The sequence below is a fragment of the Hyalella azteca genome, unplaced genomic scaffold (assembly GCF_000764305.2).
Source record: "Hyalella azteca isolate HAZT.00-mixed unplaced genomic scaffold, Hazt_2.0.2 contig5320, whole genome shotgun sequence".
In the NCBI taxonomy this organism is placed as follows: domain Eukaryota; kingdom Metazoa; phylum Arthropoda; class Malacostraca; order Amphipoda; family Hyalellidae; genus Hyalella; species Hyalella azteca.
This window is the reverse complement of record NW_025935514.1, coordinates 278,049-303,455: the sequence shown is the minus strand read 5'-3', so window position 1 is coordinate 303,455 and position 25,407 is coordinate 278,049. Positions and strand designations below refer to the sequence as shown.

Below are 25,407 nucleotides of genomic sequence, written 5' to 3'. Positions count from 1 at the left end.
AGAATGTCGTAATCCAGACGACCGCCTCTGGGGCAGCTTGGACGCAAGCACCGACCGCTGGGATGGCATTCTCGGTCAGATCCAGCGCGGCGACAGCGACATCGCTGTCGCCCCGTACCTCGTCAACGAGATACGCGGGCGCTACTTCGAGTTTTCGGTCGCTCTTTACTCCAGCTGGTACGTGATCGTTATGATCGCTGTCCCTGTTGTATTCCTTCGGGTTTAAACCATTATAGTTGATGAACATTTGCTTCGTTTTCTATGGAACAATTACAGCAATTTTATAAGGTAATTGTTCTGAAATTCATCATATGCTTCTTCGATTGCTGAATTCGAAATCAAAGATCATCTTCTGCAAGACAAGGGGTAACATTTGTTTCTTTATATAATTGATATAGAATTTATAGTGTACAAATTTAATTATACTACTGCCGCCTACAGAACTACATATTATTTTCTAATAGTGAAATTATAATAAATACTACATTCATAACTCTTCGCAGGGAGTCGGTGATCGTCCAGAAGCCAGCGTCATTCTCCTCGAGCTCCAACTTCACGCGAGAGTTCACCCCAGCGAGCTGGCTGGCCGTTCTCGGGCTTCTCGTTACATTGATGCTAACCATGAAGATATTTAGCAAATGCATGCACTCTTACCGTGCTTGGAGCGATTGCTTTATCGATAACATCCAAATGTTTTGTGTCATGGGTAAGCGTATGGAGTATTTTATAAAAAATTAATAAAAGAACACATATGACACGAAATCGGTGTTGACCACGAGATTTATTCCTAGATGCAAGAGATCATTGACTTAGCAAAATGACTTTGAAGTCGACTAGTCAATTTTTTCATGACCAAAATTTCTAACGAAGTTATTATTGATGCTTAGAAATTATTGATGCGTGGCGTTAGACATCTATGCTATATAATAGCTAAAAGAACTTGATTGTTTCTGATAATTTTCGTTGTGCTGATAATTAATGCGATGCTCAAAAAAAGGTACCGATAATCAGAAAAAATGCCTATAATGCAATACATTTTCCTGCTAAAACTAAACTAAAAAAACGGATAACAATTGCAGGCTCCATTTATAAAATATGGAATTAGATTCAAACTCAAGCTTAAATATCACATAACAGGTTATGATGGCAACAAGTCTGAGCGCATATCACACAGGATATGGCTGCTGACTGCACTCCTCGCTTGTTTGCTTCTGAACGTGGCCTACTCTTCTAACCTCACTGCCATACTTTTATCGGAGACAAACGAACTTCCCATTAAAACTTTACAAGATATTTATGACAGAAGAAGCGAATACTCGCTGGGACTCGTCGGAGACACTTTTGCAGTGGATCTCTTCAAGGTAGTGTTCGTTATCTCTTGTTTAAAAATTTAGCTATTTCCGTTTTGTTTCAAAGTCCTTAATGGAGAGACTCGTTTACTATTCGTGTAACGATAGTAAATATTATGTGTTGAATATACTTGACACGAACTGCATTTTAATGGTCTGTCAACACGCGAAAGCTTTTACTTCATCCCCGAATCACAATTGTTTGGCTATGTGTTCGTCGTTTATGATCAGGTGCTTAATGTATGGGCATAGTTTAATGAAAACCAATGATATTTAATTGATTAATTTAATGATTTAATTTAAATTCTGGAACAGTTCGCTGGGGATAACGACGTTCTCTTACGAGATCTGTGGAGGGAAGTGATCTCGAAAGATCCTCGGAACATCGCTAGCGAGAAGGCCAACGTCGAACGATGTCTTGAGGACAGTAAACATCTTGCAATCATGGACTATCATTATTACATTGACAATTTTGCAGTAAGTGCATCAATAAATAAATCAGGTTAGAATGGTCAAAAGTTTCTTTGTGGCGCTGCTTCATATAAAAGTACAATTTTGCTGCATTTCTTCGACATGACAATTGCTACGGGAATCCGAAACCATGCAATTGCTAGGCAAAAATTCCATTAGTACTTGAATTAAGTATAATGACTACATTTTCACGATAATCGGCAGTTCGTATATAGTAAGATAATTGTAATGAGTAATAAACTAAATTCAAAGCCGGTATTTATTGCCAGAAGATTTTTACGAGTGGGTAAAAATTTGATTGAGGAATAATCACAGTTTACTGTTCATAAGCCATATTTAACGGACTAAATTTGTCTGAGTTAGGATGACCAGCTTCATTGGATCGAAATATTTAAAGTTTTATTTCATTATAGAATCGGTTCCTCAGGACTATTTTAAGGTCTTACAGTCACTTAAATGTATTTGTCATTATCATTGTTTCTTTGTATTGAAAGTCAAAAGCATTCCTAAAAAATCGTCCATATTTTGTTCCCTGAGGGTATATTTTCTGTAGATAGAGTATATTTAGATAGAGTGTAGATAAAGTATATAGAGTATAAAATATAGAGTATATTTTCTGTTAAATTTAAAATAAATCCCTTCAGAAAATTTTGTTATGAAATGTTTGCATTCAGCGCTGGCTGTCTCAATGAGTGATCTCAACAGGACTGCCGACTGACCGTCCTTCCTGAGAAAGTGATCACGGCTTCAATTTCGTTTCCTATGCGTCGAAATCATCCCGCCAACCCCATCATCAACTTCGAGTGAGATCAATATCTAAAAACACTATCGTTATTATTTATTTTACGGAATAACCCCTATAATAGCCAGAGACAATTTAATTTTTTTCTCAAACTGGTCTTTTTTGAGCAATTTTCTATGTATTACGATTACACAAAAATGTCTTTAATAATTTTATGTTTTAATCTATCTTTTACTTTTTAATCTCTTTTTAATATTTAACTATTCAACCTACCTATGAAATCATATATTGTATCATCATATATGCGGATCAAAATAATAAGAAAATTAGTATATATTAAATGAAGCCTATCTCGACAGACTGTGCAAACTAATTATGTATAGTGCATTCTTGGTCGTTTTAATACTGATAATTCAAGAAAACATAATAAAATTATATATCAGTACAATTTTTGCTTTGAATTTTGTGAACCCTGCAGCATTTGTTTGAACATTTACGTTTCATAAGTAAAATTCATGGTAGGAACTACTAAATGATATTTTTGTCTACATCAATGAATATTTTTCATAGATTATGATATAAGCGTCAAATTCAAGCCATAATTTACCAGTATTGTCCAGGTTACTGAAGATGTCGGAGAGCGGAGTGCTGCAGAAGCTGCTGGCGCGCTGGCACGGCGGTGGCCGAGCCTGCGAGTCCGAGCTGCTACACGCGCTGGGACTCGCCGAGACCTACACCGCTTTTGTGCTGCTCGCGGTCGGCGTCACCATTGCTAGCGTCTTGCTCGCTGTCGAGAACTTCACGTACCGCACCAAATTGAGGAGATTGAGCTTAAAATTATTTAAATGATTATTTTTGAAGCACTATCAATTTTAAATCTATGACGCAGAGTCAAAAGGTTTCAAATTTAGTTAAAATCTCATGGCTGCGGTGAGTGTGCACAAGGGTTATTTCTGCATTTATAAAACATCCGTGTTAACACGCTTGTAGATACAGCACAGACTTATTAATAATACAACGAGCTATTCTCGACTTTAAGATTCGTCTCGACTAAAGAGCTAGTATGTATACTATTAAGTTAATTTTACTATAGTAATAATGAAATTGAATCTTTTCCGATAAATGCAAGTTTATTGTCGTTGTTAATTTCATTCCTATTCTTTTAGATATTTTTCCTGTAATTCTATCTATAATTCTAGTTATCTAGTAGTAAGTCATTAATAAACTTCTGACGTTTGTTATTAGTCTACTGTGAACAATCATGTTGATCCACTTCAGAATGTACAACAATAATTCCATTTCTTAGGCCAATATAAAGTAATGTGACCATTCATAACGATTAAATCGATCTTTTTAGGGAAAGTATGATCCAAATCTCTACTGATTATATCAGATAACGATCTTGCATCTTCCTCCCGCTCACACGTTCATGACTTGACAAGCATTACCTAACCTAATCCTCTGTTTACTCCGCACGTAAGATTTTTACCGTCAGGAAAGGCGTAACATTTCTGAGTAGCAAGATTAGATCAGTGCCATGCGGGTTCGAAACCCCAGCTTGCTAAAAGATTTGGCCTTGTTAACGCTGACACCACTATTACTAGTTGGCCGTCTTTTCGATTAAAATGTGCAGAGTCCATTAATTGTTTGCTTTATCCTAAAAACGCAATAAAGTCAACGAACTTAGAAAATGTCGAAGATGATTTTCTAGGAATACATTTGGAAAGGAAAAGAAGTTTGATGCATTATTTGCTCTACGTTATTATTTAAAGCACAGGTAAATCCAAGTTCCAACATATAATAAAACAAGAACTAAGGCTTGCAGAATGAACTATAATTGATTCAGATGTGTGTCAAAACAGCCCTTACTTTTAAAAAATAAATAAATCGAAAGTTAACGACAAACTTTATAAGGTTTAAATCGAGATTCTTCTCAACAGATGGTATAATCTTTGCCACAAATAAATGTTATAGTTTTTTCATTTCAATTCATTTCAACCAAATTCTTCATTTAATAAAAACTTTTTTAATAATTCGGCTGGTCGAGCTGCTGCCGACCAAGCTGCTGCCAATGGTGTTGTAGCGCTCTAATTGGCCTTGGTTGATAAACGAGTGAATTGGCACAACACTTTCAATGTTCTATTGTTTGAAAGCGTTTTTAAATCACTGATTGCATAATTGGAGACAGATTTAACTGTAAAATAATCCATTTTAATGCTTGGTTATGGCATCGTGGCACACGCAAGATAGCAGAGATTTAAAAAATCCGTCCATGAATGATGGCCTGTTATCATTACTACACACGAGGTTGTAGCGTGCTGCTTGCACCCCAGACGACTAGAATTAATCACATATTACGAAGTAATTTAAACTATCCACGTTGCAGGTGATACAGAACTGAACTTCTGTAAACAGATCCATGGCATTAATTTGCAATGAGGACACGAAAAGAAAGGAGGCTGTGTTAATATTGTGTTAACTATATCAACACAGCACAATATATTGTGACACGTTCGCCTTTTCAAATTATCTAGCAACAATTACTGACACCTTCACACATAAATAAATTATTTTTAAAATAATAAAATTTATCACCATTTTCAACAGTCTCACGAGATGGTTGAATATTTCACATTACCTAGGCACATTATCCTTCGTTAAATAGGTTATACATTTAGTACCCACATTCAAGTCCCTAAGAGGGACAGGATAATTGCGAATATAGCTAGTGCATTACGATGACTTCTCATTATTGACCACAAAAGCAACAATTAGTTGCTGGAAAATTTCAAGGCATAATCAATGAACACATCATCTTGCAAGAGAAAGAAATAAATATTCATAGACACAAAGGAAATAGAACAAGAAGGTTTTTAAAAGAAAAAGCGCGGTATGAAAAACCGGTCGAACAGGTTCAATGACAAACATCATATCCTAGGGTTATCGTAACAATATTTTAAATATTCGTTTATTGGTTATCGTAAGTTAATAATAAACTGGCACTTGAATTAATTTAGACTAAAGACTAAAAGGTTATCGCATCCAAGGTCTGAATATAACATTCTTTACTTTAGCCATAAGAGGAAGAGGAGGAGGTTGGGGCGGGGGTGGAGACACTTGCGGGGTTGAGAACTGTTCCGAGATGGGGGAAGCAGTGCGGGCTGGAATTAGTGGATGAGCGATGGACTGCATGTATTTTGTGTTGAGTGTAATAACCTTCACGTTAGGACACTGCAGAGAAAACTCGTCCACGGAAGACTGGGTCATGCCACTGCAAGACAAGGTAAATAATGTGAGTCTGTGTTAATGATGATAAAGTAACGTTGATAAAAAGTATGGTAATTATGTAATGAGTTAAGTAAATTAAAGAGTCATAATGCCCATTAGACTAAGTAACTCTCAGATGTGAAATCTTTATTAAATATCTACGACATTGTCATCCGAGTTTATTCCGACATATAGCCCATCGTACAACATAGTTATAATTTACTATATAATGATTGGATCCAATTTTCTTTATAGAATTGGATTAAATTTTAACGCTTTGTACTCCAAACGAAGCGAACAATATTCACGCCATGATAATTTTACAATAAAACTCTAATTTAATTACTCTCGCATATATCACAACAAAGTTCTAATTTAAATACTCCTCCATTACGTATATGAAATGTAGAGTTAATAAGGCTCACGTGCACTGCGAGATGTCGAGGTAGCGCAGCGACGCTCGCCAGTGCAGCGAGTCTAGCGAGTCTGACGTGAGTAGCGTGCAGTGCTGCAACACATCCAACAACTTGTGAAACCCAACAACTCATACTATCTTCATATTTGTTTTTAAAAGTGAAAACAAAGCTAAAAAATAACGTTTGTTTCACAGTGAATTTCGGGAAAATAACTTGAAAAGTAGAATATGCATTTATACAAAATCTAAGAATAGTTGACTAACCTGAAGGGCAACAAAAACATGGCAGAGCAACTAGTGCATGGTACTAACCTTGCAGGTTCAGAATCTCAAAAAGTGTTGAAACTTATCTCTGACAACTAATTCCGTCTTGACATAAAATCAGAAATTAGGATTTAACCAGAGTGGCTTCCGCTAATACTACTAAAAATTTCAAGATTTTTCACATTTGACACAGTCTAGATTCTTTGACGGTTTGGCGAAATTCACGTATACCGTACTCTGGATTCTCTTCGTTTCATTTTACAATCAGATTTATTCATTGTTACTTCACTTAAATTGCTCAATACCTACAAATACTATAGAATATTTGAAAATATTTTCAATCTTAGAAGTAAGATTGTTCGATAATTATTGAAGATATTCTTGTAAATACGTCCTTTCGTTTTTTGCTCGGATCCTGAAAGCTTATGAACTTCAATAAAGCAGTTCACTTTATCGCCTCATTTGTTTAGTCTAGAAATGCGGATGTACACATGGGAACATTACATATAGTATCTTGTTTCACTAGCAAATGAGGAGCTAGGTGATGAATTTCGGACTGAAGTAACCAGGCTATCAGACCCACGATAGATTGAGTGGGCTGTTGGATGGGAGGCCAGTCTGAGTCCAAACCACGAGATGGACTATCACAGTTTAATTATTACCAAAGTAAACTACTCTGGGACGTCCTAATGAATGATCCCTACAAAGTATCTAGGAGAAGGCCGAGTTCCAAGAAGACATGGCGATATCTATTACAGGCTATGAGATGAAATTCTTGCCGCGAAAGTGAAGTAAGATTGAGTGCCACTCGAGCGTGCCATCGAATAATCATGATGATTATCGTGGCCTCGTTTAGCGATCACATAACAGCAGTAACTGCAAGAGGCAGGCGGAACATATGGCGGATCTAGCGTTTACAAAAATTTGAAAGTTACCTTCGAATTCTATATAAGGTTCTTGTTGACTCTTCCTGGAGTACTGCTGCCATCTGTGGGCTCAATAACTGAAAGTGCTTGACGACGATTGGAGTAAGTCCAGCAAAACGTAAAAGAAAAGCAGTCTGCAGGAGCTGAACTATAGGCGAAGGCTGAGACACCTGAAACATTCCTTATCACAGAGAAGGGAGCACGTCATCTACCTTCATCTTCCTTTGTACGTAAAAATAATTATCGGGATGATACGAACTCTATAAACGAGGCATTTCTGAGCCAAATTGCTGATCGTCAATCACTGCCTTCTACAGTCAGCAAAAACCAAGCGACGGCAGCTTGCATCAGCTTGTCCAACTGAGGGCGGATGCGCTCTTAACGCCTCAACGGGACTCTGGCGAAAACCTGCAGGCGGGGCAGATGGTGCACGACGGCCTGCACGGCACCTACCTGCAGGTGCAGGCGCTGCAGGCGGTGCAGATGGTGCACGACGGCCTGCACGGCACCTACCTGCAGGTGCAGGCGCTGCAGGTGGTGCAGATGTTGCACGATGGCCTGCATGGCACCTACCTGCAGGTGCAGGCGCTGCAGGCGGTGCAGATGGTGCACGACGGCCTGCACGGCGATGTCATCGACAGAGTCACACCGAGAGAGCAGCAGCTCCTTCAGGGCGCGGCAGCGGCTGGCCATGGCACCGAGACCGACGCTCGATATCTGACACAACAAAAACTATGCTTAAGAAATATGAAAAATTATTCCATTCTTAAGAGAAGTTTTCAATGAATCAGTTGTTTGCTGTTCAAAATTTATTCAAGGTCATGAGAAAATTTCCCTACTTTAAATAAAATTTGTATTGCCATGAATGGAGGATTTCTCGCACCTGGCCGCACTGGGCGAGGTTGAGGTGCTGTAGCTCGGGGAAGTGGAAGGCCGTCACGAGGCAGTGGTCGGTGAGCTTGAACACTCCGCACAGACTCAGTCTACGTAGGCCTGTAGATGCAGGCAAAACATACGTACTATAAACCTCTCAATAATGCATGAAGGCTGGAGTTTGACTGCGGACTAAAATAACACAACAGCCAGGAAAATAGAACAACATACATGAGAAATAAAAAAATATGTGACTATAAAAGCTCTACAATGGAAATTTTTCATTTTTATACTTATCGGATTTGAATAACCAAATTTTTAATCAATCATCTCGTAAAAAACGAACAAACTAATAAAAAATGAATAGGTTTGAGAATGAATTTCAATTTGTGTCTAACATGACAGTATTTCAAGGAAGGAATACCTCGTAGGTTAGCAATGCTGGCGGGACGTCGAAGAGACAAAGGAGCTTTGTAGTCAACTAAAGATTCCTGCTGCTCAACACCGTTGACTTGCTGAGACTCTCCCGCTTCGTTGGCCTCTTGGAGTTCTTCAGAGACCTCCGCGTCCACACGAGACAGGCTGTCTGTAAACAACTGCCACAATAAAACTTGCTGGCCCTCCCGCACTCACAATAAAACTTGCTGGCCCTCCCGCCCCCACAATAAAACTTGCTGGCCCTGCGTGACCAAACAGCGTGACCAAACAGCGTGACCAAACAGCGTGACCAAACAGCGTGACCAAACTGCGTGACCAAACTGTCGATCTTACAGCAGTGGCGGGCTAACTGAACGGAAGATGTAAGAGCGACGTGCTTCAAAGGCTGTGGTGGTGCGACGTGTTTCAAAGGCTTCTCTCGCACCCAGCTCCCGGGTTCTCTGTCTCTCGCACCCAGCGCCCGGGTTCGAGTCCCATTGATTACAAATTCTTCCGGGAAGCTCAGCTCATGGTCAACTCAGCCATTCATCCAACTCTGGTTGATAAATGAGTACCTGGCTTGTCCAGGGTGTTGTGTAATGCAATCAAAATGGTTATGGCGGGTCAGCGAGCCAGTGATGGTCGTGGAATTACCTGTGGCACCGAGTGCCCGGAAAAACTGACTTATCACTCCCCTCCTTAGTCGCCACTACCAGGATGGGCAATTACGACAACACAACGTGCTTCAACACGACGAAGATAAGAGCGACGGAGATAAGAGCGACGAAGATAAGAGCGACGAAGATAAGAGCGACGAAGATAAGAGCGACGAAGATAAGAGCGACGTGCTCACCAACAAGACTCGTCCAGGAGTCGTAGTCGTAGAAGCAGCGGCAGGCGCGGTGGCCGCTGCACGTCACGCGGCGGCTGTAGAGCTGCACGCGACGAGGCGACGTCGTCAGGTTCACCCCAGACAAGGTCCTGACGTGGATCAGTTCATTACCTCAACATAAGCTTTTGTTGATCCGGGAATGTGTAATAAAATTTTTCACATGAAGTCCACACTTTGTATCGTGTTCAAAAACACGCAAATCCTAATATCTAGTTTTGGTTGAGCGATCGTTCAATTTAGATGAAGGAGCTTTCTTTATTTAAACTGTTTCTCTATAAACTACAACACCAAAAGCCCCAAGCTGCTTTCAGAGCAACAAAATAAAAACCATAGGCTATAAAACTAGGCATTACACGATAAATTTCATTTACAATTGTTTGGGATCATGAAAGTTTGCATTATTAATTCTATTGGTTATCACAGTAACGATAATCATCATAATTATAATGATCCATGTCAATGATTGACTTATCGCGAGAATAACCCCCAGTATTTGGCCTCACTTTTTAGGCGCGACGGAAGCCTTGCAGTCGTCGCAGGCTGCGGGGTGGTGCGAGAGCGACGCGTCGCGGTAACATTCACCCATGAACCCTGCGTCCGTCAGCAGACAGCACGTGGACAGCAGCAGTACACGCAGCTGCAGCACCAGCCCACTCAGCATCTGTACACACGCTTCATAGTCGCACGCAGCTGCAGCACCAGCCCACTCAGCATCTGTACACACGCTTCACAGTAACACGCAGCTGCAGCACCAGCCCACTCAACATCTGTACACACGCTTCAGCTGCAGCACCAGCCCACTCAACATCTGTACACACGCTTCATAGTCACACGCAGCTGCAGCACCAGCCCACTCAACATCTGTACACACGCTTCATAGTCACACGCAGCTGCAGCACCAGCCCACTCAACATCTGTACACACGCTTTCAAGCAACGCCTTCAGATTGGAGAAGGCTCAAAACAATAGGAAAAACAACGTTTCACTCACAGCATTTTTAAATATTTGGTTCAAATCATAAACTAATGTGAAGTTATTTTTACTATGAAAATTGTGCGTGTGAAATATTTAACTTTTGTACTTAAGAGAACCTCAATTTTCTGAAATTATAGAATGAATGTCAAAAGAACCGTACTTGATAATCACTAGACACTGCAGACAAATATTTATGCATCACAATTCGAGGAAAAACTGAACAATTGTACTTAGATTACATTTATATTTAATTTTTCAAAAACTGGGCTGGACATTGCTTGTCATTCTGTATGCTGAACATCAAAGTTCAAAATATACCATGTTTTTAACAGAATATCAATTGCAGGTTATTTATCTTTACATCTAAATACGGTTTTGAAGTTGACAAAGGCTGGAAAAGTGGTCAAGTTTAATTAGACTACCAGTTAGATGGTAGACTACAAGGCTGGTTTTCTTTGCTGCCTGATGATCCCAAGGCTTCCTTCCCACATGAAACTAAGTTATTTCAGTTGAAAAGAAGAAAAAAACCTTCGAAGTGAACAAAATGTCGGTATGACGTTAGCAGAACGCCACGTTACCTGCAGCGTGACGTTCTTCAAGGAGTGTGTGACTCAGACGTTACCTGCAGCGTGACGTTCTTCAAGGAGTGTTGTGACTCAGACGTTACCTGCAGCGTGACGTTCTTCAAGGAGTGTGCAGACATGCTGAGGTCGAGGTGGGTGAGGTTAGGCGCCCCTGCCGCCACCAAGACCACCTGAGGCGCGTCCAGACTCACGCCAGCGAGGCTCAGGTAGCGCAGCTTGGGCTGGAATCTGCAGACATTAGCGGACATGAACCACGCGTTACGTAGAGAAATACAATAAATTGTTACATGTCCACTTCAATTACTCAACAACTTAGGAAAATAGATGAATAAAAGTTATTAAACCAGCAGGCTGTGATGATACAGAAATAATCCCTCATGAAAAAAAGATGCAATAAGCCCCATAAATGCTTTCACTGAGGAATGCATTAATTCGACAAAAAGTTGCATAAGTCTTTGCGAGTAACCTAAGCTTGACAATGTATAAGTCAAAATAGCATTCCTCCCCGAATATTGGCCTAAACTGGGCTGAGGAAGTTGTTCAGATGTTCTAATTTATTTCAGATCGCGAAGAGAAGAAGTGATCACCTGTGCATTTTGTGCTGCACGGCACACGAGCTGCTGCTGTCAGTGGCGCCCACGTCCAGGTGATGCAGCTCATGTGACTGTACCAAGCGTGACACACTCTCCTGTGACACATATAACCCATGACACACATATGATATGTGTAACATATGTGTTATAGATGTTGTATTTAACATATGTGTTATAGATGTTGTATTTAACTTATATGTTACAGACATCAGTGTTCAGCGTTTATTGTAGCTCATTCCTTATCTAAAGTAATGGTATCATCTTCTAAAAATCGCTTTGTTCCTGGAGAGAGCACACTCGTTAGGCCTTATTTCTAGGCGGAGTGGCAATGATATACTATTCAAAATATTTGTGTTTCGATTCGTGGCGTCGCATTGAGAAGAATAAAATGAAAGCCATTGATATCGTACTGGGAGCAAAAATTTTACTTTTATCTAAGGATTATTATTTCATTTCGAGGATATAAAAACAGCAAGATGAAAATACTCCAGGCTGACTAATAAATTCTGATTAACTACATTGGAAAGTAGATCACACAGTCAAAATATTGGGAAAAAATAAAATGAGGCCACAAACTACTTTTACAATATAAAAAGCTACACACTTTCAAGGATAAATTATGGATGGACAATTTTCCCATCAATAAAGATAGTAAAACGGGAAGATATTTTCATCAAGAGAAAGCATTTGAAATTGAATTGTCAGCCCACCCCAAATTTATTGCGGCTGGATTTAGGCGGCTGGATTTAGAATTATTAAAAAAAATATAACTCAGTACTCACTGCAGTGAGTGACAGAGAGCGCATTTTCTCGTCGACGAAAACGTGGTCACGGACGGACAGACGGACATGGCGAGCACAATAGTGCATTTTTTCCATTATTGAGAAAATGCGCTAAAAATAACAATACAATGAATATAGATAGTTACAATAGTTTTAAAGCGGCTGAGGCTGACGGCAGTGCCAGCGCCACAACCCAGCAGGCTAAGCCAAGGCAGTATTCAAGCTGGATTTAAATTATTAAAAAGTTATAATACAATGAATAAAGTTGAAACTTAAAATTAAAACTGCTGAGCCTGACCGCAGTAACAGCGCCACAGCCGTGCAGGCTGAGCCACTGCAGGCAGGGGAGGCTGTCGGCCAGAGCGACGACAGCGACGCCCGAGACGCGGTAGCAGCCCGTCAGGTCCAGACGACGCAGCCACGGCTGGCCGCTGCACAGCCGCTCTGTGCAGTCAGTTTCAACATTCTTATAAGTTAGAACTATTTACATTATTTCAAGGTGCCTATTAGTCATTGATGGATGACTAATCATTAACCTAAGCCCATTAATATTGTTCAATAATTATATTTTCCTTCTCTTGACATTAATTAGATTCTCACTATTAGAACTGTGAAGTGAAAAGCCTATAAATCAATGGAATAGTGTACAAGCAGATGCTCTCACCCACGGCAATGTAAGTGTCTTCATCACAAATAAATGGAATAGTGCTTAGCAGATGCTCTCACCCACGGCAGTGTTAGTGACTTGATCACATATCAATGGACAGTGCACAAGCAGATGCTCTCACCCACGGCAGTGTTAGTGACTTGATCACACATCAATGGACAGCGCACAAGCAGATTCTCTCACCCACGGCAGTGTTAGTGACTTGATCACACATCAATGGACAGCGCACAAGCAGATGCTCTCACCCACGGCAGTGTTAGTGACTTGATCACACATCAATGGACAGCGCACAAGCAGATGCTCTCACCCACGGCAGTGTTAGTGACTTGATCACAATTCGCAAGAGAAAGCGTATGCAGCTGCAGCTGTGGCACGAGCATCAGGCGTTCCATGGCGCCTGAGTCTATGCGGGTGCCTGACAGGTCGAGCTTTCTCAGTGTGGCCGTCATTCCTTGAATCCATTCCAGGACTTTAGCGAAGGTTGATACGAACTCTGATGGTGATGAGACCCCGACTGGATAAAATCTGTAAGACAGCGCAAATAGAAAATTGGAATGCAGTATCAATACTAAAAATAATACTTAAAAAAAGCCATAAAATTTACACAAGATCTTCATGTGAATGTCAAGTTAAACAGCACCAACAGTCAGACACACAATTTAACGTCAATTGTAAGCAGAGGTACAGCACACCTGTTGCGAATTGCATCCTGGTAGGATATATTGCAGGTGGCTAGTGACAGAGAAGTAAGAGGCGGCGTCACGGCCATGAGATGGTGTAGTAAATTATCACTAATGTAGCGCTCACACCGCACCTCCAAGCTCTCCAGAGCCTGCAGTCCCTCCCTCACTCTCTTGCGGTCAAGCTCTGACTGGAGGAGGTTCACTGCACAAGTAAAATAAATAAGTTACGCTCATAGTTATCAATTATATAAGCATCAATGGATACAGAATAGTACAGCGGACAATAAAAGAGTTTGCATGTCTGCCAAAATTCGAGTAAATCCAAACATTAGTTTTGGATATTTTGAGCAAACAACATGAGAATAACTGTATGCAACAAAACCTTGTAATTTTAATCTCACTATATGGAGCTATTCGAAATTAAATCAAATTAAATTTAGACAGTACAAATAAATATAAATTTCTCACCAGTCATGAAAGTATGTTCAAGTTGCTGAAGTTTAAGAGCCTTGATGTTTTTACAGCTGGACAACAAAGAGACAAAATCTGGCTCCCTGAGATAACAGTTATTTATGGTAAGAGACTCCACTTCTTCACAGACTGACTGCCAAAACTCCCCGAAGTTGCCATCCACATGAATATCACTGTCCTGCAACCCCAATCATTAAATCAACTCAAATGTCAAACAAATAAAAATCAAGTTTACTCATACTGATGAAATAGATAGTAGTCTGTCTGTCTCTGGTGATTGTGAAATGGTTGAATATTAACTTAACCACTTAGGTAGAGACATGATATCGGAATGGCATTTCACTATAATAATTTTACACATTTTACTTAAAACAGAATTATTGTAAGAATTATCTAAATGTCTCCAGATTAGTACACTTCGAATAAACAATACAATATATGGCAGAATAAACAATGTACCAATAAAAAACATAAAGACAATCCTAAGAAATTATATACCTGGATGGCCCAATGTTTGTGTTCTCTATGAGACTTGTTGAGGGTTTTGGTCCTGTGGATGAGGTCATGCTGGAGGCAGAGGAGAGATCTAGACCCAATGAAACGTGATGCAGTCAAGTACCAAGAAGAACATACAGTTGAGACAGCTAAGAGATCATCCAAGTTGTCCAGCAAACATTCAAAGATTTGTTCCAACACCTGGAAATAATACTGGCAGTCAGTATGTATAAGGCATTAAAACATCAGGAGTAGGTTCAAAGGACAATTTTCTGAATTAATGAAAAATAATTGGATTTAAGAAATATTAATTTATCATCAAAAGTGACATAAAAAAATTGTGTTAATAATTTCAAAAATTAATTCCAACAAAATGATTTATGCTAAACAAGAAACGGACTATTTCAAATAAATAATAATGTACTAAATACAAGTTTGGCAATCATCATTACATAAACTATGAAAGAATGCATTATGGTACACAGTCACATGATTAGACTATGCTGGCAATTTAATGGCCAGGTCTCAGTATAATTTACCATCAATAAAGCAAAATGTCTCTCAGAGGGTAACCAAAAAAGCCAGCATAGCAGCTATTGTACCATGTTTCAATAGCCATAGGTAATTTTCAGCTCTTTCAACTGTATTACCATAAACTTCATCATACCATGCATTTTTTAACTATTATTGAATATGGAGGAAAATTATTGTACAACAATAGACTAAGTTAAGGAGAAAATTGGGTTGATATTAATTATTATTCATCCGTAAATTTTCAAGCATAATGAATTCAATTCCAGAGGATTTGAATGGCTTTGAACAGGAACTCACCTCTGTAGGTAGACATGAAATGTGCAACTGTTCATCAGGAGGCATTTTAGCTGCATTTCCTTCAAAGCTAAAAGATTATAAAGAAATCTTCTTGAGACAATTTGGTTTTGCAAATCACTACACTGACTACAGGACTCAAGCATTCTGATCTTCAAGCTTGGTTCATTTCATAAAACATAAATTAAAGTGACCAATGCATGGATTTTCCATTACAAACAGACATGTAGTCATGTACCGGTAGGCGGTATATATACTAATATAGCACTATGCAGAAGTGGTATGCTCTTTACATTTACATAATAATCTTAATTTAATTTTTCAGACCAATCAGTAAACTGTATACTACTGAGTATATATTTAGCATATTTTTTCTTCTGCCATGGAATAGGTGAATTTTCTTGAGTTAATTGATTTAGAAAAATCATTAAAATAGCAAAATTAAATAAGGTTTAAATTCAATCAAATTCATCATATTCATGTTTGACATTCAACTTTCATCATAATCATTGTATTCAAAATTCACAATTAACACTTAATCACTTATCTCTATCACTCTATGAAATTCATTATTTTAACAAATAGATTATCTCATAATCTTAACTAATAGTGATTTTCTACACAAAATTTTATAAAACAAGAAAACTACAAAATAAAACCTATAGGTATTAAACTTTTAAAGTGCTTCTCTGACCTGACAAACTCTGACCTAGAACTAGAAGTCAGAGTTTAACAATCCCCAAGGCTTAGAAAGACTAAGATATCAACCATGCATAGCAGCTCACATAAGGTGTTTAAATTAAAAGATATATATTCTCAGTATAACTAACTAAGTGCAATCAAGCCACTATGCACACTTTGCTATATTGTAAATTCAATAGATTGGACTTTGGAGTGCAACTAATGACAGAATGATACAAGTCACAGTACAAATCAGCTGATTAATGGTCAGCTGATCGGCCGGACGGAGCAAACATAACTAAAATGCATGTTCAACGATTTCTCAAGGGACGGACGATGTGCTGACAGTTTAGAAAAAATCTACTTTCTGAACTGTAACCACCCATAGCAAATGGCTAAACGAGCTTTTTTCGGATAATGTCGGGGTCGGCAACCTTGTTTATCCTTCGACCTTATCATAGGATATTGGTACTTAAATCGACCACCTTCATGCCCACAAACAAACGATAAGGAAAAGATTAACTAATACATGAAAAATTATCACGTTTGTTTGTGATTATGTTTCTGCTTGAAGCCTGGTGCCTTATTTTTAATGAGGCTATTGCAGAGCATGTCCACAATAGTTATCGTGTCGGTATATTACCTCTAGACCTGAAAATTAGTTCTTAATAAGAGAATAGTAAGGAACCGCCATTGGGAGAGGAAAAGATTGGGCCAAAAATTGCCACTTGTTTTTCTATTTATAATTATAAATTTAATTTTAGGGTACGAGAAAGTATTATCCATTAAACGAGAGACAAATAGGAGTTCGATGTTCATGGAAAATGTTGGTTCGGATGGGCTTTTTAGCGCATTTTCTCATTTATGGAAAAATGCACTATTGTGCTCGCCATGTCCGTGTCCGTCTGTCTGTCTGTCTGTCTGTCTGTCTGTCCGTCCATCTGTCCGTGACCTCAAGTTTTCGTTGACGAGAAAATGCGCTCTCTGTCACTCACTGCAGTGAGTACTGAGTTATATTTTTTTATTAGTACACATAAGTTACATTGTTATTATAATTAAAGAAATTGGGAATAGCGTGAATGACGGAAATTTTTTGCTTATATCGGAGCTTTTGAAACATCTTAATGACCACATTAAATTTTTATTAATTATGAGACTTCCGTCCACGACTAAAGCCTACTCGCAACACTCGATGGTCGAGACAGTCATGGAGACAGTATCGACCATGGTTGAATTAATACTATATTAATTAAACCATGGTATCGACGACCACTTTGCCGACCACTGGTCTGATGGAAACAGAAAATGATACAACATGTTATGAATTACACTGCAACGCTACTTTGATTAAAAATTACAATGCGTACAACTAAGTCGCAACGCTTTTCAAATTTTGCTCGCCAAGTAACGGACTTAATGTAACATGGCGTTGTTACAATAACTCAAGTTTATTAATTGGCAGCACTGCCCGTGCGAGCGGATACAGTTGATGAAAACTATTTTTTGCATCTGTATTGTGAGTTTAAATTAATTTCTGAGATACTGTCTTAATTCTTCATGTGATTCAACTATCTATCGCGATGCATACAAGGACTTCAATCGAACTTGAAGGCACGAAAAACTTCAGCCAAACTAATCCAACATAATACTATCCCAAACAGCCAAACTATCCAACATAATTGGACATTGGTAGGTTTGGGATGAATATCAATTAACAAAGAAATCGCGTACAGCGTAAAATGCACTCATTTTAGCTCGGTGTGGACGAGGGTTATGATGACCAAGATTAGAGCGGCCAGTTTCGGGTTTGAAACCTGCAGCGAGCTGTGGAAATTCGAAATCGTCGAGATGCCGAGATTGTCGAGGTACCGAGATCGTTGAGCTGCCTGAAGGGTCAAAAACAGAAAATTTTAAGCTAAATATCTGTGATCTTTAAAACTAGCAACTGGCCAACCATGACGTAATCTTCGACAATACAACTGAAATAACATTTGCATTTCTTCTTTAATATTTTAAATGCAATATGCTAGGGCCCTTGTAGATTTGATTTAGTTAAAATAGAATTGTCGGCACTGAAGAAATAGGCCCATGGCCTGTCGCTCATTCTTGTACTTTTCTTACCTCGATTCCACAAGGGTTAGGGCCTTCTGAACCCGATCTTTCCATAGCTGACGATTGTTGGAGAAAGCTGCCGGACTTATTGTCTGGTCAGTAAGGTGCTAGGCATTTCATGACTGAACATATGGTCCTGCATAGCTTTGTCTAGTTTCCTCTTGAAGGCGTTCATACTCGGAGCGTCAACGACGCTATAAGGGAGGCTGTTCCACATGACGTCTCGGACAAATTTACGGCCGGACCCGCAGCCAGTCTCGCGGCCGCCGGACTAAAAACATAGAAAAAACCTAGCCAATCAACAAAAACCTTGCAGGTTAGGTCCAGTTAGGAACAGGTTCCATTAAAAAACACAAAAAAACTAGAAAAACTCATAAAAAACACTAAGAAAACCTTTCAGCCGCAAGACCGGCCGCCGGTCCGACCGTAAATTTGTCCGAGACCTTTCCACATGTCGGTGACTCGAAGCGAGAAGAAATGTTGTCGCATGGATGTTTCACAACACAGTTTTTTTTAGTTTATAGCCGTGGCCCGCGGGCCGCGGTGTTGGTTCCTGTTTCAAATTCTAGTAATCCTTCTGGGACCTTGAATAAACCGGGTAAATTATTTGTCAATGATATTAAGGTATTAAATGCTCTATCATGTAGGTGTATGTCATCTTAAAATAATTCGTTTGTAGAAAAACGGTAAAAAAATGAAAATTACTCGCACAACAAAAATATATAGTTTTAGAAGATATATACTCAAATGACTGAAGTTCGCCTAGGTAAAAAATGTTGCTACAACAACGATGCAATTCAAACCAGCAGAACATTTATACAACAAATTTTACCTAATAATAACATGACTGAAACTTTAATACTCAGTTTGGCTTAGGCTACTATTTCTTCCTTAACCCTAACGCGTCTCGGACAGATATACGGCCGGACTCACGGCCAATTTTCAAAGTCAATGATCAAGAAATATCTCCCAACCTAATGAACGCAGCTCCATGAAACTTTGTACACGTATTCGTTAGTGATGTTGTACAAGAACTGTAGGAAGTAAAAGTGAAGAAAAATAATCCAGAAACTTCATCAACCTTTGCCATGAACAGGTGCGACAGTTGCCTGAAGTGAGGTCATCTTTGCACCTAACCTATAACCAGTCATCGCCACCACCACCACCACCCCCACCACGTATTCACAGAGGTGGCTCAGGTGGGCAGTAACGCGCTACATGTAGCGGTAGCGGCGCAACTTTTAAGCAATTGTAGCGGTAGCGCCCGCTACATTTTTAAGTAGCGATACGTGGTTTTGCCGCTACAGCGCTACCGCTACATTTATAGATAAAGCCTTTAGATTTTACTTAATAGTATTAAATATTATTTAAAAACCAGCATGATACATACATAATATAAATTACAGTATAAAACTGTACGAAAGATTTCGGTGTAATGTTGTCAACCTCAGCCTGTTACTAATACTAGTGTCAACATGTTAGTTGTTACCAGAGGTGGGCACTGGGCAGTAGCGCGCTACATGTAGCGGCCGCTAAATTTTTAGTAGCGGTAGAGGTAGCGGCCGCTTCATTCAAAGTAGCGCTGCCCAGCTCTGCGTTTTCATTAGGACCTTACGCATTCCACATATTCATTAGGGCTTTATTCATTACGGTGTTGTTTAGCTGGTGTATGTTTTTTTCGATTCAGCCAACGTCGCATTAAACTTTCTTATCATGCAACTATCTGATTTAATGTCACCGAATTTCTCACCAGTTGCGTTGCAAAAATATGTCACGTCTAGTATACATTTTTCTTATTAGTAAAATATTTAGGTGATCATCTTTAGATCAGCTGATGAAATAGATGGGTTTTCCCTGTGAGACCAGTGGAGAGTGGAGACAAGTTTTCTATTCCTACGGTGTGTTATGAAGAGATCCAACATCCGGGTGGTTCGTAAGAATGCCCTGAAATTTTGAAGTGTTTAGTGCAAGAATTGAACCCATCTTCTGAAAACTATCTCTTTAGAAAATCGTGTAGTTTTCAAATAGCCGGCTCTATTTTAATACCCTTTGAACACTTTTTGAGAGCAGTCAACTGTAAATAGGTCATTTTGTGAACAGTTGGAGCTAGACGTATGCGCCGTGGTAATCATTTGTGCTGTTTACATGACGGCTGAGAAGTGAATTTTGCTCGATCGAACTTGGGGACTCGCGATTAACTTTATACAGATTCTAGAATAAAGTTTGTCATTGCTTCTTGTCCAGCATATGAACCCTGCATCCTTTCAAGCTCAAGGTACTGTCAGTACAAGTATAACCTCAATTTGTTGTGGACTAATAGAGTAATAGTTTTAGACTTTTATTTACCAAGTTAGCCTACATACTTTTAAATGGGAATGGGGTCTGAATTAGCATTTTGCAGTCTTGCAGATACTTTTAAGCGGTGCCACCATCAATGGTTTTAGCCCTCATGTGAAAACTCCAGGAATGGCAGTTTATAATTCATAATGGCAAAGCTGAAACTTTTTTAGACTCATCTTCAAGTTCAATTTTAAGTCCTATAACTTATATAAGTAGAGTACGTAGCTAGATTGGCTGCACTGGCAAAGTAATGGATGCTGTTGTCTAGTGACTAGCATTATCATACATTACAACATACATAAGATATTGATTTAAATCTTGAGCAAAAGTCCAAGCAGGATACACCATTGACACTATAATTTTCATTATTTAAAGCTTTTACAAAATCTTGATTCTTGATGCTTGTGCTTCAGCCTTTCAGTTTCAGGTACATTTTTTGCAATTGTTAATGGCCATTAGTCCATACCTACTACTGCCTAGGCTATTGGAGCATTTCAAGGCTATGTCTGGGCCTGGTAGGCTGGCATGGTCACTGATTTTGTAGAACATATCTAGGTACCATTTTGAGCTGTGACTAGAGGTTTTCCTGCCATTTTTGGAGCCGTCAGATTCTCCAGATTCCTGCTATTTATATGAAATGCATAAAAAATTGGTCACTTTGAAGCTACAAAATTTCATTCATAAGTAGGAAAATTACAATCTAGGGCTAAGATAGTTTAGCCTGTTTAGGCAACAAATTTCCAGTAATAATGCTAAAAATTTACCTCTAAATTAGCAATTGTGATGACCAGGTGATGCAACTGACACCATAGTGACAACTGACAAACCACAGATTTTTTAGAATCAGTTCATTTTTAATTTCCTCATTTACTCACAATTTAAACCAATTTCTTATGTATGATAGGGCATTGCAATTTGCAGGTATTCAGGATACTTTACTGGTCTACATATAGGACTCAAAAATGAACTTGAACGAGAGTCTAAAAAGCTCTCTGCTTTGCCACTATGGCTGACACATTGTCCATAGTGCTACTTGTGCATTGCTTAACTTACCTATTTATAAATATACACTTTTTATGCACAAAGTGGGTCCACACAAGATAAGACTAATTCAAGGCTGCAAAGTATGTATATACTTCATTACCTGCACTCTAAGCTTTTCCAAAGATAATTTATTTTATTTGCTCATGTTAAGTTATTTTTTACTATTTATCATCACCATTTATATAACTTTATATACTTATATTATTTGCATTACTTTCTTAGCATCTCTAGATTACAAATGCTTGTTTAATGGTGTCTGTGTTCTTTCTTATGTCAGTGCCAATTGTTGCTAGCAATCTAGAGAGGCCATGCCACGGAGTAGACCAGACTGGTGAGGTGTGGCCCTTACTCTGTCTTGCTTTTACTAATATCTTTTTTTCCTAGCATGCAAAGAGGATAAGTGAATTTTCCTATTAATTTATATATACATGATGAAATGCAGCAAAAATCAATGAATGAATTCTATGCTATGTTTACTAGGCTACCTACCGTATGAAAACAGTTGTCAGTCAGTACTGCCATCAACCAAAAAGTTGTTTTTCTAATCTCCAATGTGGATAACTTGTCAAATAGAACCTAAAATGGAGACTTATTTCACTAGGCTCAGATTAGTTTCAAATGAGATTTTGTACTCAGTCTTATGTTACTGCTAACCTAAATGGCAAATATCATGGTAGGGAAATTTCCACAATTCCAGTATCAGTAGTCCACATTTTTTTTGGAAACTGATAATTTTTTCTATTGGACTATGATCTTCCCATGGGAAATCCCTTTGCGGAATAATTTTTTCTTTATTCTGTTAGTCTCTTTCTTTCTTCCAATTGTAAATCCAACAGAATTCTTATAAAAAATAAATGACAGCCAGCAAACTTTACAGGCACTGAAAATTATCTTGTTTACATATATAATTATAATGAACGATATAACAAAAACAAAAAATTGTTTAACTAAATACATTGCAATAATAGGGGAGGCTCCTAACAAGTAACATAACCATGGACAGTTAAATGTAGGTATAGGTACTCATCTTAATGTCATTTGGCTGCACCTAACAATGCAATTTAATAACCTAGATTCATCCAATGCCTGTCTTCATACATATTAAATGCATAATGAATCTGAGATGTCTGGATATTGTAGACAATTTGGCTTAGACAGGCTGGAATTATAGAGGTGCATTAAATTATGAGAACGCAGCATATTGGACACAACTAATCACAGTCTGGAGATGGACATGCATGTGCCCAAAAATGACAAGCTTTATGCACTATCCTAGAATTCCAGCCTCCAGCCAAATAATATAAATTAATGAATGCTTGATCAGAGGATTAACTGAAACCAACTTTTTTATCCAGCGTAATTTAGTTCATCAAGATGTGGGTTTATTTCTTTCCATAATGGTTTTAAAAGTATGTAAATCATTTGTATTAAAATTTTATTTTAAATGGTTCATCTTATAAAAATGTCATTATCCTTACATTCTTCTGACCATAACTTCATATCACCATTCATTGCTTATCCTATTCTGTGTGATTTGTTTTCATGAAGTATTGCATGGAATATCTGTTGATACAGGTTTCATATTACCATTCCTGAAGTACCCACTACCCGGTACATCCATTTCTGCTTGTTTTGTTCCTCTTGAACCATAACTCATGTGGTCATAATTTGATCTCAATGACGTGGTATTGTTCCGGCGATGCTGCTCCTATGAATGTATGTGAACTCAACCCTTTTCAAAATTGGCTTTCATGTTTACTGAATGAAATTATTGAAATCTGGTTTTTATGTTTTTTATAATATTTCTGTTATTAATTTTCTGGAAATTATGAGATTTTATATCATTAATCTAACACATTGAGGTGGTGCAATGAGCTTGCTTCAATTGTTTGTAACTTGCTCTGTAGTTTTGTGTTATGTTTGAATTCAGCCAGGTTGAAAATCTGGATCTGTGGTTATAATATTAAACATGTAAAAAATCTTGGATGTTAATTTTAAAGAAAGTTAAGTTCTGTTTGAAAAAGCTTTCAATTTCTGTTCTGAAAAGCTCTTTAATTTCATGCATTCCACTTTTCCTAAATTATATCTTTAATTAGGCTTCTTTTATGTACCTACTTTATATGATTTTGAACTTGGTAATTCACTCTGAAATCTTGCAATAAGAAGGAAACATGCTATGGATTTTCAGTAGAGTTTGAAGTAGATGAAAATATAGTATAATTTTTTAATTCCATTCGAGTTGTATTTGTATTCATTTGGATAGTTGATAAAAATGACATCTTTCCTCTTCAAAATGAGGTAGGTATAGGTATCTAGTAAACTATGTGTCTTTCTGACTTTTATTATGTGCATCCATTATCTGAGAAAATCGTATGATCCTTCAAATCAATAATAGGCATAGTTATCATTGCAAGTTCAAACTGTACCAAACAGTTGTCATGAATTAAGTTGCTGTAGTGTAAGCAATATATGATAATAGTATATAATAAGTAAGTATTTATTTGTTATACATAGGGGAGGCACCTAACAAGTAACCTAACCATGGATAATCTAATTCTCATTCTAATATCATTTGGCTGCATCTAACAATGCAATTTAATAACCTCTAGATTCATCCAGTGCCTGTTTTCATACAGTGCCTGAAATTTATACATATGCGCTAACATGGCGATGTTCGCTTGAGCGCAGGATGGAGAGCGGAGGCGTGGTGGGGTCGCGCCGGCGAGAGGGCAAGAAGTACGCTGTCGAGGACGAGGCTCTCGACAAAATTGCCAAAGAGGTGAGTAATGTGATCATTAGCCTGTATCCTTAGTATCCTGTATCCTTAGTACCGGTATCCTGTATCCTTAGGTTCCTGTTGATTTGATGCAGGATGCCTGACAGTAATGTGATCTTCATTTTCTTGTATCCTTAGTAAAGCTAAGGTACAAGAAAAGTAGCAAAGTAAGCTAGGCAAAATTATCTTCTTCAGTTCATACTTTGAAGCGGAAAGCTGTCACGAGGTCAGTGGCGTGATATTCCTTCAGTTCAGTCTTTTGAGGTGAAAGAAACTGAATTTAACTGATTTCCTGCAGCCTCAGATTGCCCGTATAGGATTGTCCTTGTACGTAATTCATAAGTCAGTTATTGCTTCGATTATTGCTTTCACTTAATTCATTCGCTTTCCTGCTGGAGTTTTTCGATTAATCTGTGTCGCTTTATTCTTGTGTGGCCAAACAATCGAAAAATTATTCACAGAAAAAGCATGCATGATACCAAAATCATCAAATGTCAAGCATAAGTAGAACTAAGCCTCTGAATTTGTCTAGTGACCAGTTTACTCCCAGAACAAGTGAAGTATAAAGAACATAGCCGAGAAATGGAGTCACGGCTATGCAGGTGTTGTTCCAGCTGTGCAACTACAGCTCTCTTCATATACACCTGCTGTTAGTCACTCCCTCCAGTCTATTTCCTAGCAGCATTGGAGCAGCCCGGTGCAAGATATTCTTATGGCATTTTTAGCGCAGCGAGTCACCCGAATTTTTCGTAAGTGTGGC

The 25,407-nt window shown here is 38.4% G+C and overlaps 3 protein-coding genes across 6 annotated transcripts in view; 2 read left to right on the top strand and 1 right to left on the bottom strand.

Annotated features, from left to right (window-relative positions):
* The first annotated feature begins 702 nt into the window (after nt 1-702).
* On the top strand, nt 703-4,952 carry LOC108674251 (glutamate receptor ionotropic, delta-1). The gene is made up of 6 exons (XM_047880366.1): nt 703-706; nt 1,138-1,361; nt 1,665-1,826; nt 2,526-2,623; nt 3,183-3,365; nt 4,949-4,952. The coding sequence occupies exons 1-6, from the start codon at nt 703-705 to the stop codon at nt 4,950-4,952; spliced, it is 675 nt and encodes a 224-aa protein (XP_047736322.1).
* On the bottom strand, nt 4,308-16,066 carry LOC108674267 (F-box/LRR-repeat protein 3). 2 transcript variants are annotated; one of them, XM_047880367.1, is made up of 16 exons: nt 15,698-16,066; nt 14,870-15,067; nt 14,369-14,549; nt 13,910-14,102; nt 13,525-13,742; nt 12,849-12,994; nt 11,763-11,863; nt 11,259-11,403; nt 10,120-10,253; nt 9,578-9,705; nt 8,732-8,893; nt 8,318-8,427; nt 8,053-8,151; nt 7,888-7,932; nt 6,255-6,337; nt 4,308-5,833 (listed from the first exon to the last, which is right to left on the bottom strand). In XM_047880367.1, the coding sequence occupies exons 1-16, from the start codon at nt 15,740-15,742 to the stop codon at nt 5,596-5,598; spliced, it is 2,226 nt and encodes a 741-aa protein (XP_047736323.1). In that variant the 5' UTR covers nt 15,743-16,066; the 3' UTR covers nt 4,308-5,595. The 2 variants fall into 2 exon arrangements, with proteins under 2 accessions (XP_047736323.1, XP_018017696.1); XM_018162207.1 differs by lacking the exon at nt 7,888-7,932 and having other exon boundaries at nt 8,008-8,151.
* Nucleotides 16,067-20,397: 4,331 nt separating this feature from the next.
* Nucleotides 20,398-25,407, top strand: part of LOC108674263 (leucine-rich repeat flightless-interacting protein 2) — a 45,497-nt gene continuing 40,487 nt past the window's right edge. For 2 of the 3 annotated variants that reach the window (XM_018162202.2, XM_018162203.2), the window contains exons 1-3: nt 20,398-20,762; nt 22,149-22,202; nt 24,560-24,650. In XM_018162202.2, coding sequence (XP_018017691.1) covers nt 22,180-22,202; nt 24,560-24,650 — 114 coding nt within the window. In that variant the 5' untranslated portion in view covers nt 20,398-20,762; nt 22,149-22,179. The remainder of the gene's footprint in view (nt 20,763-22,148; nt 22,203-24,559; nt 24,651-25,407) is intronic. The other variant, XM_047880365.1, reaches the window with a different exon arrangement.

Excerpts from the sequence above, each read along its gene's own strand:
- LOC108674251 (XM_047880366.1), top strand. Across the intron at positions 1,362-1,664 it reads TTGCAGTGGATCTCTTCAAG|TTCGCTGGGGATAACGACGT; the intron begins GTAGTGTTCGTT and ends ATTCTGGAACAG. Across the intron at positions 2,624-3,182 it reads AACCCCATCATCAACTTCGA|GTTACTGAAGATGTCGGAGA; the intron begins GTGAGATCAATA and ends AGTATTGTCCAG.
- LOC108674267 (XM_018162207.1), bottom strand. The coding sequence starts at position 15,742 with ATGCCTCCTGATGAACAGTTGCACATTTCATGTCTACCTACAGAG. Across the intron at positions 13,743-13,909 it reads CAGGATGCAATTCGCAACAG|ATTTTATCCAGTCGGGGTCT; the intron begins GTGTGCTGTACC and ends GCTGTCTTACAG. Across the intron at positions 12,995-13,524 it reads AGTCACTAACACTGCCGTGG|AGCGGCTGTGCAGCGGCCAG; the intron begins GTGAGAGCATCT and ends CTGACTGCACAG.